Source organism: Perna viridis, chromosome 1 (genome assembly GCF_037379345.1).
Source record: "Perna viridis isolate PV_CMFRI_1.1 ecotype Kerala chromosome 1, ASM3737934v1, whole genome shotgun sequence".
Lineage (NCBI taxonomy): Eukaryota > Metazoa > Mollusca > Bivalvia > Mytilida > Mytilidae > Perna > Perna viridis.
In genome coordinates, this window is record NC_142445.1 from 38,329,108 (window position 1) to 38,342,346 (window position 13,239).

The following is a 13,239-nucleotide window of genomic DNA, read 5'->3' on the forward strand; positions in this document are numbered from 1 at the left end:
TACAAATTTGCAGCATCTAAAAATTGACAAACTGGTTCCCGTTTGTGTAATGCACTTATGACACTGGATTCTGATTCTTAGAACCAGACTAACCATGGAAGACGAGTCTCCAGTTATTTATGGACTTGAATTCCAGGTTAGCACTTGTGTAGATTGTTTAAAAACTCACGACAAACCAACAGCCTGTCAAAAGTGTCTCATATTTTATGAAAGTCTTTAGTACAGACTGCCTGATTTCATGTGATTATGAAAACTTGTGAAAGAAAGACAACCGTCTGTGCATTTTTTTTTCTGATAGTCTTTCACTCTGGAACAGACTCCTAGTTCATAGACCATACCTGCTTGGCTAGTTGTGCTTAGTGTCAGATTAATCCGTCCACAGTTGGTACAGTCATACATGTATGATCAATTTTATGGTACTTAAATCTGTACATGAAGACATAGATTACCATTATGAGGACTTGCATAGTCTTTTATCAAGTTTAAATGAATTGCATTGAGGTTTGTCGACAGTAATTAATATGGCAATTATTTTCCCCTGCCTTTCACAAAAGCAGGATAAGATAGAATGTGGCTTTTTGTCTGCCTGAAATTGGTTTCACATGCCAGAAACCCTTTTTCCTTCATCTTGCAGATTTTTTTTTAGCATATACATGTAGTATATTAGATCCTGTTTCATTGTACTATATTTGGACATTATTATTTAATTCCCTTTTGGACCAGGAAGGAAAGTGCTACTCTTATGATCAGCCAAAGTTTCTTTAACATTCAGCTACATGTATTAACTACCACAAAATATATATAAATTGAAAACCTTCCTTAAACAGTATATGAAAGTTTTCATTTATATATTTTGTTATGATTTAAGTAATTACAAAGATTCCCTTCCTTTTTCAGGCTAAAGCATTGACCACACAAACAGCTGAAACTGACAAAATCAGATTCTTAGTTGGAACTCAGTCATTGAGAGTAGAAAATCAGGTAAAAAAAATAGAAACAAAACATGTCTTGCATTCCATTAGATCAGTTCTTTTCCAGATGACATTTAGAGAATTCCATAACCTGTACCTCGGACCTATACTTATTTGAACGTCTGATGAAGTTTAATATGAATAAAACTATATGCAATATTTACTTTTATCTCATTTTGAAATATTTGTGCATACATGTAACTGTTGTAAGGGTGATAAATCAATTTTTTGTCAGTACTAACATTTCTTTATTTTATACAGATAGTTGTAATAAAATTGCACTGCAAACTTCTTTTCTAGATCCATCACATAGATTTTGATGATGAAAATAATATCATCAACAAAAACATCTACCTTCACCCAGAGGGAGAGATATGGAGCATCAGCTCATCTACAATTGACAAAGATCTCATGACCACATGTTATAACAAAAGTATGTTCTTAGATATCATTCCACATAATAATTATGCAGGAATTGTGGCTATTTATGCATGTCCGTTGTACAGACAAAAAGGTTAGCTCATCCAGCAGATGTGTATAATTTATATTGTATGGTGATGAAAGTACTATCAAAATTTCTGGTGCATCTTTCTCATCTTGTCATTTTTTAAATTTTATAACAGATCATCTATTCCATACCAGTGCACTTTGACTATTTTGTGTCTTGCTTTTTGGAGGAAAGGTCATATCTAAGGCTCCTTCAGACATTTTTATTTTTGGTTAAATAAGTATTCTCCGTCCATGATCAAAAACCAGGCAAAAAATAAAGATATTTTTTCATTCAATTCCAAGTATTAACAGAGATCTTAATTAGAATACATCCTGAGATTATAAAGTTACCATTAAAAAATCAACAATAGTAAAGCTGCAAGAAATGAACCCCTATAAGTGATACATTCACATTTAAATGTTAATCACTTTCCATCAAGATAATAATAATAATAATATTTTATTTCAAGAGGGTAACACAGTTACAACTAATCTTCACTGAGGCCCTCACACAAAAACAAAGATAAAAGGTAAATTTCAATACCACAAACCACTAGTAAATAATACATAAACGCATGCCAACTAAGGTGTCATTTTACATTATAGTCCATGTAAATACAGTTGTCCCATTAGGAAGATTTTTAATTTCTGTTTAAAGAGACTTATTCCTTTTACACTTCTTATTTGATTTGGGAGGGTATTCCAATGAGATGGGCCAGACTAAGCAAAAGTATGTCTGAATAGTTCTGTCTTAGGTTTAGGAATTAAAAGATACATTTATGGTTCATTGGTTGCTATGTACACACTTTTCTACATCTTTATAGACTATGATACATGTATTTAAAAAATGTCACATAAAACTTTTCAAGGATACTGTTATTACAGCCTCTGAATCTAAAGCAGAAATGAAAGCTGCATTATGGAGGTTACCATGTGACTTTGATAGTGGTCAGGCTGATGACCAATCAACACATCCAACTGTTAGATTGGTTTGTAACCTTGACAACACAGATTATGGTGACATGAAGAGGTCAGTATGATATAAATGATCTTGTAACTAGATGTGTCTTTATGACACAAATGCCCCTACCCAGAAGAAAGTTGAATATTGAAAAGCAATCAAGATAAGCATTTGAAAATAGGATGTAATTGTTATATGTGTAAGTCCAAGGGCTGTGCTTTGGACAAAACAAAATAGTTTTACAAGCAAAAAAATCTGTTTAAGTTATTTTCCGATATTGAGTAAGGGTAAAATCATATGCCCAAGACACTTTGTGGCAAGGGCATAAAAAGCAATTCATTTGGTTCAGGTACACCATGGCAATGTACCAGTACATCATTAATTAATTAAATCAATAAAGTACCAATACCCATTTCATCATAATTTTGACCTTAATAATTGTAGATTTAAACTCTAGCTATTGCTTGGATAAAATTCAAGTTCATAGAATAGATGGCAGGGTGTCAAATGCAGTTAATATTTTAAGATTATAAAACTATCAAACAATTTTGTAAAACACAATATTTTTCACAGCTGCATGCTAAGCATGATCTAAAATCTCTTAAATTTCATTTACCAGATCATTCTGTTTTTCTCAAATTCTTTTTCTGTGATGAAAGCTAGGTTTTTAACCTAACAATGGTTAAGAATATACAAACCTTTTTTTCAGTGTTCTATGGCACCCAACAGGTGACACCTCCACAGTTATTGGTCTTGCCGATAATCATATTATACTTTGGGACGTCAACACATCTTCAAGTACTGCAGAGGTAACAAATTATCTGTTGTAATTTAATGTGAACTGTTCTTTGAAGGATTCATTTAAGATGAATTTTATTTGTGCCCAGGGATCGCACTTGGCTTTGCCATTGTCACAATTTACAATTTATTTATTTGATCTGGCGACAAAAATAATAAGTTGGCGATTTTCTTGGCAACTAGGTTTTGCCTGCTTTACATATGCATCAAGAGTGAATCTTGGGCACATGTATGTCATGAATGAAGGGGTTGTTTTGATGAATTGACAAAGATAACTGATCAGTGGACTTAATACTGTCATATATAAAAAAAAATTAAAATAATTTTTTTAGCACCCATTTTTGCTCTAATTTCTGAAAATTGTCAAAAAATTGGTGACAGAATTTTGGAAGCCAGATCAGCCCCTGTGTGTCATTGACGAACATAGTGGTGATTTTTTTGGCATTGGGTAATAATAATACTTTACTTTCATTGTTAAACAGACCCTATATAACATACTTTTGATTATGAATAATTTTGCATTTGTCCAGTGCTAGAAATAATATTATCTTATTTCTGTACATACAAATGTGTGCAAACAGACTTGTGTCTTTTTTTAAAGCCATATGGGTAAATGATCATTAATGTCAATTTTTTTTTATTGGGATTTAATTTGAACCAAGCCTTTGATATGGGCTCCTGACAAATATCAAATTCCTCTATAACATGCTTTATCTTTGTTTAAGATGACAGCTTCTGCAGGTTTAGATTGTAAAGGGAATACTAAGTTTACAGCTGGTCAGTGGAACCCTCACCACAACTGTACACAGATAGCCACTGCAAATGAGACCCACATTAGAGGATGGGACATCAGAAATATGCAGTAAGTTTTGTGAGGATTGTTATTTGAAATCATTTTTAGTAATTGATTATCTTAAATAAGGAGAATCATATTAAATTATTTAGTAGTGCTCTAAGTAAGTAAGAATCATGCAAAATCTGATTCTTTGTTTGGAAAGCCTACATATTTTTATTTTTTTATATATTGTTTAAACTGTTATAGTTAACAGAAATTAACAGATAGCTTTCCAAATAACCCCTGCTCTTAGGAGATTAAAATTATATACAGGGATGTCATTAGAAGCCGGCAGCCGGCAAAAATCGCCGGCTACTCTTTCAAACGTCGCCGGCTACTTTCGTACCCCACAAAAATAAAATTCATGAAATATTCTTCAAGACCCTCTTTATATAATATACTGACAATATTCATCCACAAATATAAAGATTGCACTTGAATGACGCATCGGTGTGACTTTAATGCATTGTTCGGTTGCTAAAATAAATAGTCCGCGTTTTTTCCCTGTTTCTAAATATAGACTTTCTTATTTTTACCGAACTAAAAATACTTCGTTTCTGGTCAGCAAAAAGCAACATGTCGGGCCGTAAAAGGTCAAAGCCTGTGACACAGGGACAATTATCTATCTGTAGTGTTTTTGTCACCAGGGCCAGCTAAGGCCAAAAAGACAGACAGTGACAGTGGTAGATATAAATTAACAATCATATTATCGATGATATTTAATATCTTATTTTAATTCGATAAAATACTAGCAAGGTCATTGGGTATGACAAGTGCCATTTTTGTCAAAACAAAATTTTCAACAATTTCCCCTTTGATTTTGCTCCTTGGACTTTGTTCCCATTGGATTCTGACTTTGTTGTCACTTGTCTTAAGTGGAAAAAAGAAGGGTCTATGCAATGGGGAACTTTTCAATAATAAACAATTTGTTCAAAATTAAAAAAAAATATCACATTTTTTAGGCTTAACTAACAGAAACTTGTATAAAAATTGTAATCTTATTGTCCTGTACAATGGCCCAGGAGAGCCCTAGAATGCAGGATATTGCACCATTTACCCCAGAGCTTTACCCCGGACCCCCTGCCGTAATGGGCGGGTTCGCCGCCTACTTTATCTAATTAGCCAGCTACTTAAAAACTTAGTGACATCACTGATATAGGAGGTACTGTAGAATTTAAAATTAAGGGAGATGACTCTGTAGATGAGAAACTGTTGGATTTTCAGTGTGGATTATCTCGAAAGAGCAGACAGATCGGAACAAATGTTAATACCTTTCATTGTATAGATCCATGATGATAATAACAAAATAACAAATAACAAAATTAGAAATGTTTAGCCTTTTTTTAGGTGTATCACATATTAGAGAATTTGCATGATTCTTACCACAACTACTACTTAATTATTACCAAGTCTTTGGAATATAATAGGTGCCAATAAGAATGTCTTTACTTGTAATTAGATGATGGCATTTTATACAAAACATTTGTCCATACAACAAATATTGAAAGGTTGAATACAAGGAAGTTACTATCATGTTTTTTTTTCTATAAATTATGTGTATATAATCAAATATGTTTCTTATTTCAGACAAGTATACACAATAGAAAATGCTCATGGACAGTTAGTGCGAGATTTAGACTTTAATCCAAATAAACAATACTACATAGTAAGCTGTGGTGATGATTGTAAGGTTAAATTCTGGGACATCCGAAATCCCACAGAACCACTCATGGTTCTTTCACAACATTCCCACTGGTAAGTGTTGCTATATTGTTGTAATGTTTTTGAAATTTTTGGTATTTAAAAAAATGGTTTTTTAGTTAAAACCATATAATTAGGATTGATAACATTGAAAAAATATGGGACACAGGTCTTATTTTGTTTTTGGTTTTATACAGCATATTAAATTTCATCTTGTATATTTACATTTTTATATGGTTGCAAAAATTGTTTACAATCGTATAATGATATCAAACTATTGTAGTTTTCTGCATCATTGCATCTGTTAAATTTTTTTTTGTCTGGTTTAAAAGACACCTTGACTTCATTATTACTATAAGCCGTAGAAAAATTTCAATCCAACTCTTGTGATTGATTTTTGGTTCATAAATCAGTTTTAAAGTGACTTTTAACTGTACTTACAGATATTATCAGCTAATTTAGCTTTTCTCATCCTTCATTCAGATGCATTTATTATAGTAGGCTACAGTTTTTACAATAAAAAAATCACATCCACCAGCAAACTAATTGTGATGTAGCTGAAGAAGAATGAAATGTCAGAACTGCAATAATTTAAAATGCAAATCACAATATTTTCCTCAAGTTTACTAAAAGGAAGATTTTTTCAATTACACTTATGAATTAATATTCCATATACATTGTACTGTGAACATCAAAATTTTTTGTAAGTGCATAGCTTTTGCTACATTCACAGTTATAAAATATCTATAAAAAAAAAATAACACCATATTTTCCTTGTTTAATTTAAGACATTACTACTGCCAAGTTCATGCCCAAATGAAATATGTGACAAAGCAGTAAAAAAATACATAATAACATCCAATGAAACTGACCACATTTACAGTAAATAGATATCTTATATTTCAGGGTATGGTCAGTTAAATACAACCATTTCCATGATCAGCTCCTACTATCATCCAGCAGTGACAGTCGAGTCATTTTAAACAGTATAGTGTCATTATCGTCAGAACCATATGGAAATCTGGTAGAGAATGAAGACAGTGATAGTGATGAGGACCAAGATCACTTAGAAAGGTAAATGGCCTATTTAACCAGTCCCAGTGCCACAAAACTAAAAATACTTCAGTACATGTACATATAAAATTCAGACACTGCCGATATCAAAGTGATTCATGGTTAAGAAAAACCCACCAAACAAACAATGACTTTTCAACCTACATATGCTATATTTTTACATTTGATATTCAGTTCTGTGCTTCTGAGAAAATCATACCTTTATCTCCCACTAAAATCAACCAAATCATACCTTTATCTCCCACTAAAATCAACCAAATCAAACCTTTATCTTCCACTGAAATCAACCAAATCAAACCAAATCAAGGACAATAAGTATCAGTCTTTATAAAAATCAGACAGGAGGATGATTCTTACATATCTAAAACCCACTGAATTTACTTTAATGTCTCAGTAGAAAAAGTTACTGACCACATAACCATTCTAAGTTTTTAATTTGGTTGTTGCACAAAGACAATTTTGGGTCATTTGGAGGGAAAAGTTATGTATGAAATGAAGTATTATTCATTAGGTTTTGAATACCAAAATGTATCAAAATCATGTATGAAATGAAGTATTATTCATTAGGTTTTGAATACCAAAATGTATCAAACTTCTATATTTGTTTCTTCAACTCTAGATCAATGAATTCATCGTATAGTTGTACTAAATGCCAAATTTTAATATATTTTCACAAATTCATCTAGCCACTATAATTATGAGTGGTCATTGTACTATAAAAATACAAAATCTCTTTATATCAATTTGCTGTAAATTTGGGGATTTTTTTGGCTAGTGAATGAATTGATTGAAAGAAAAAGACAAATGAGGTATTTTCTTGTTTTGAAGATCAAGTGAACCACAGAAAGATGGTATAATATCTACATATGAAGAACATGAAGATAGTGTATATGCTGTGGACTGGTCTGCTGCAGATCCTTGGGTGTTTGCTTCACTCAGTTATGATGGACGATTAGTGATTAACAGAGTTCCTAGGGCTGAAAAATATAAAATATTGTTGTGATATAAACTTCAAAAAGGGGGGAGTCTTGTTATTGTGCAATATGTTGTATTTATTAAATGATTTTACTGAAATGACTTGTTTTCTCTATTTTCTCAAAGAACAATTATTACACCCCAAAAAAATATGGCATAATTGAATTTATCCTGAGTTAAAATGATACTTTTTAAACACTTGGGTACCTTGTTTGTGAAATCTGAAACATATGCATCTTTACAATTTCCAAGATAAGTGTCTTAAAAATGTATTTGTAGGTGATATCATTCTAGGCATCATGTTGGTGTAGCTTCATTTAAGTGTCAGTATCTGTAAGAATCAGGCAGTGGGTGAAACATGGTATGAAAAAAAAAAACATTTTGAAAGTTTAATTAGACTATTTTCACAAACATAATCAAGAAAAAAAGCAAGATTTTCAATATATCTTTGGTAAACCTAGATATAATTTCATTGAAATACGCTGTAAATGAACATATCAAGGGCAGATAACCCTGTCAAAAACTTCATTTTTCGAACATTCTGATGAAAAATTTCTGAGCAAATCCAGTGATGCATAGATCAAATAATTGTCTTTTCAAATAGAGAAGGTATCCTTGAGTGAAATTATATTGTCAATCGATGGGGTTTTGACATGAATGTTTCAGATTTTTCCCATTTTTACTGATTCTTAAAAATACTTACACGTAAGACCTAACAATATCCAGGTTGTGTCAGGGGTCAACAAGGATTCATTAAAAATTCATTTAAGATTCATTTGGATTCATTTAGAATATATTTAGACCTCCAAACATACCAACTATCTGTAGGATTTATAACCATGTGATTGTTAATTTGTGTGATGGAAAGGTTACTTAGTAATTGATATATTGATTATTGTTCAATGTTCTTAATCAGATAGTTTATGCACTTTTTTCGAAGATATTTGATGAATAAAAAGGCCCTGTTTTGAACTAGACTTGCACAGGAACTGGGGAAATTTAATGGGCTAGCTCACTGAAGCAATAGCCCATTAAATCTAGTCATGTCACCCAATCTGAATCCAAGCTATCCAGATTCTGTACTACTTGTTTGTGTGGTAATGTAATAATTTTGTTTGTTTCTGTTAGGGTCATAATCTCATAGGCACTTCACCAATGGCCAATTTTACAAAATAATTAGCTAGTGAAAGTAATTCATTAGGTCATGGTGCAAAGAAAAAGATGTGATTGTTACGCATTCAGCTTTTTCATGAAGTTGATCTCTATTTTATTGCCTGACATAAATTCTGGAAATATTAGCATTTACAACTTCAGTTAGGGAAAAACAAAAAACAGGATTAATTTGGGAACAGCAGAAATGTGTCGTTTTGATTCATCAAAGAACAAAAAATCGTAGGAAGATGACACTGCCAAACCAAAACAAACATCTTTATTTGGTTTCATTTCATATACCTAATTTTAGTTATTGAAATATTGTGTGAACAGAAATTGTTGACTGACAGATTGACACTTTCTTTTAAACCCAATGCAACTTCATGACAACCTTGTAAAATTCTGACAGACTACATTGTCACTCAATCTTTAAGGAGATTAAAATACATGTATTTCAGTGTAACATACGGCACCTTTGTCCTCGTTAAGTACATCTGTCGATACATGTATTCCCCGTTAATTTTTAATGGAGTCCAGGTTACTCAGAATGCTTTTTATCTTTCTTGTTTTGGTGGAGTGCCGCTTGCTCCGATTGCTTTCTTGTTTTAGTGGAGTTCAGGTTGTCCCCATTGTTTTTTATCCTTTCTATCCTTCTAGTTTTGGTGGAGTCCAGTCTGTTCCGATTGCTTTCTTTTCTATTAGTTTTGGTGGAGTCCAGGTTGCTCCAATTACTTTCTATCCTTTTAGTTTTGGTGGAGTCCAATTTGCTCCGACTGCTTTACATCCTGCCAGTTTTCGTGGAGTCCAGTTTGCTCCTATTGCTTTTTAACCTCCTGGTTTCAGTCGACTCCATGTTGCTCCGATCACTTTTTATCCTCCTAGTTTTTGTGGAGCAGCTAGTTTTGGATGAGTCTAGATTTTATCTTCCTTCTAGTGGAGACTAGTTTGCTCCGATTGCTTTTGTATACGCCTAGTTTTGATGGAGTTTGAGTTGCCCCGATTGCTTTTTATCAACACAGTTCTGGTGGAGTTCAGTTTTATCCGATTGTTTTGTATCCTCCTACTTTTGTTAGAGTCAAAATTGTTCCGATAGCTTTTTATCATACTGTTTTGGGGTAATCAAGATTGTTCCGATGGCTTTTTATCCTCCTAGTGTTGGTGGAATTCGGGTTGCTCCGATCGCTTTGTAGCCACTTAGTTATGGTGGAGTCCAGATTGTTCCGATTGCTTTTCATCTTACTAGTTTTCCTTGGCCATTGCTTCTTTTGTTAGTAGAGCCTCGTTTGTCTCATCTTCTTGATTGGTTGGCTTGCTTCCGTTGTTTGTAGTTTGGGTGTGTGATTTTTTTTATTTTAAATTTTAAATTTTTTTATACGTGTTTTGTTGTTACTGTCTACTTTTTCTGTGCTTTCTTGGTCCATTAATTGGCAAAGGAGGTTGCTTGGGTGTTAAATCAATCATGTGGGAAATGATTTACAATAAAAAGTCTTTAAAAACTGGGAATTAACTGATCTAAAAGATACCCTTTGCTCCTGCAACAGTAAGAATCTGATTAAAATAGTATATTGTCAAACAGAAAGTTAATGTCGCATCAGTCTGGAATCAAAACCCACGATATAACAAGACTATGAAAGTTAATGTCGCATCAGTCTGGAATCAAAACCCACGATATAACAAGCCTATATAAAGCTTCTGTCTGAATATCAAAGGTCTATGACAAGTAGCTAGATGTAAATGATTTCAAAACTGTAACAAAAAGTTGTGGACGGGTGAACGGACGGACGTGGGGACAATATGATCACTGTTAACCTCCAGCAATGCGTTGTGTCCCAGTTGTGGGTTAAATAGCCCTAACTGAATGATGGTAATCAAAGCCGAAAACAAAGATATAGATTGGATCCTGCAATGTAAGGACAATGTACGTTACATGGAAGTTGGCTCAGATTACTCGACATATTGGGTATCAGTGAAAGCAGGTGGACTGAATCTGGAAGAATAGTAACAACCTCAGGAAAATTGCTCCACTATTCTGGTCGCGAAGATAATCATCATCAAGAAGGCGTGGTTATTATCCTCAAGAATGGCTTGGAAAAGACACCAAGTGAATGGAAACGAATTAATAACAGACAGATAAGTGCCAGACTACTGGGAAAACACATCAATATGAGCATTTTACACTGTTATGTCCAACAAATGATGCAAATAACGAAATAAAAGACGCTTCCTACGACCAACTGCAACATGAGCTTGATAAAACACCAAACCATGACATTAAAATCATTATGGGTGATCTAAATGCTAAAGTGGGCTGTGATAGTGTTGGATATGAAAGAACAATGGGAAAGCATGGGTGTGGAACAATGAACGAAAACGGACAAAACTTGTGGAATTCTGCTCTACAAACAACTTAGTTATAGGAGGCACACTATTTCCCCATCCTGAGATATATAAACTAATTTGGTATTCCACAAATTTAAGAAACAAGAATCAAATTGACCACTTCATCATTAATAACACACGGAGAAGGTCCCTACCAGATGTCAAAGTGAAGAGCGAGGAGTGGGAGGTGATATTGGAAGTGACCACCACCTTTAAAAAGCTATGATCAAACTTAAACTCAGATCTGCTCGCAAAGAAAATATTACCAAGAAAGCGCTTTGATATAGACAAAATAAATGATCCCAGAGTAAAGAAAGATTTCACAGAACAGGTTCCAACAGCTCCAAAATTTGGTAGAAGACACAGTAGACGAAAAGTGGGGGGGGGGGGGGAAATATCAAGGATCATAACATAGGTGTAGTGAAGAATCTATAGGCTATCAACAAAATACAAAAAAAGAAAGATTGGATAACACCTGAAACCTGGAATAGAATGGAACACAGAAGGAAGGTCAAGGACAAGTAATTAATGCTCAATCCAGCAGGCTCAAGGAAAAATTTCAAAAGGAATGTAGTGACATACATAAAGATGTTCAAATACTCATAAGAACTGATAAAAGGAATTAAGTCGACAGCCTTACAGAAAAAGCATGCTCTTCAAAATAAGAAAAGTGATATGCGGAAAAAAAATATCACCTAACATTCCTATCAAAGTTGAACTTGGAAATTTATGAACATCTGAGGATGACCAAGATAAATGCTGGGTGGGTGGAGTATTTCAGTGAAGTTTTAAATCGACCACCACATTTCTGAGCCCGAGCATGAAATTAAAAGCAACATCAAACCAACAGAAATTCATGAAATAATATTTTAGCCATAAAAAGTTCGAAGTATGGTAAAGCACCCTTCAGCGACAACTTGAATGCAGAACTTTTCAAAACTGATACCAACTTGAATGCAAATGTTTTATATCCAATTTTCAAAGAGATCTGGAATGGAGCTGTTATACCTAAAATTTGGAATAAAAGGAACCATCCTCAAAATACCAAACTGGAAAGGAATCACAGTCCTATCCATACCAAGTAAGATCATGGCAAAAATTGTCATCCAGCGATTTTCAGAAGCCATTGACAGCACTCTCAGGGAAGAACAAGCAGGATTCTGTAAAGGAAGGGGTTGTAGTGACAAAAATTACAAACTCGGAAATATTATTGAACAATGTACTGAATGGCAAAGACAACTATATATTAACTTCATTGACTTTGAAAAGGCCTTTGATAGCATTCACATAATCAGCCTATGGAAAATAGCAAGATCTTATGGTATTCAATAACACCTCATTAATCTGATAAAGGCATTTTATGATAACTATGAATGCACTGTTGGGAATTCAGAGATAGTCTTCCGTAGAGGATCTTGATTTTTCTGATGATCTTACTATCGCACACTAATCAACATATCCAAGAAAAAAACCCAACAGACTGCAAACCTTTTCCAGCTAAATCGGCTTACCAATCAACACCAGAAAATTTGAAGTCATGATTCTCAACAACTCCAACTCATCAACAGTACAACTGAACGGACAAGCATTACCTCAAGCAGATACATTTACATATCTTGGCAGTACAGTTAGTGTAGATGGTGGTGCTGCTACTGACATTAAACAACGTTTGTCAAAAGCAAGAGTTGCATTCAACAACTTGCAGAATATATTGAAATTTAATCTGGTCAGTACCCTGCACGCATCAGATCAAAGCTATACAACAGCTGTGCTATACCTAGTGCTGAAGAATGACTGAAGCTGACCAACAAATACTCGCCACCTTTCATACAAAGTGCCTAAGGAGGATTCTTCGAATATTTTGGCCAGATAAGATCACTAATAATGACTTCCTCCATAGATGC

At 33.6% G+C, this 13,239-nt stretch overlaps 1 protein-coding gene across 1 annotated transcript; it reads left to right on the forward strand.

The window, feature by feature from the left end:
- The first annotated feature begins 27 nt into the window (after window positions 1-27).
- On the forward strand, window positions 28-7,903 carry LOC148628657 (EARP-interacting protein homolog). Its single transcript, XM_088591753.1, has 9 exons — window positions 28-136; window positions 898-981; window positions 1,272-1,404; window positions 2,346-2,490; window positions 3,131-3,230; window positions 3,945-4,081; window positions 5,642-5,809; window positions 6,662-6,829; window positions 7,658-7,903. Exons 1-9 carry the CDS (start codon window positions 95-97, stop codon window positions 7,830-7,832), a joined length of 1,152 nt encoding a protein of 383 aa, XP_088447879.1. The 5' UTR covers window positions 28-94; the 3' UTR covers window positions 7,833-7,903.
- The last annotated feature ends 5,336 nt before the right edge of the window (window positions 7,904-13,239 follow it).

Coding starts and splice junctions, on each gene's coding strand:
- LOC148628657 (XM_088591753.1), top strand. CDS start 95: ATGGAAGACGAGTCTCCAGTTATTTATGGACTTGAATTCCAG. Junction 137..897: donor TTTATGGACTTGAATTCCAG/GTTAGCACTTGT, acceptor TTCCTTTTTCAG/GCTAAAGCATTGACCACACA. Junction 5,810..6,661: donor CTTTCACAACATTCCCACTG/GTAAGTGTTGCT, acceptor CTTATATTTCAG/GGTATGGTCAGTTAAATACA.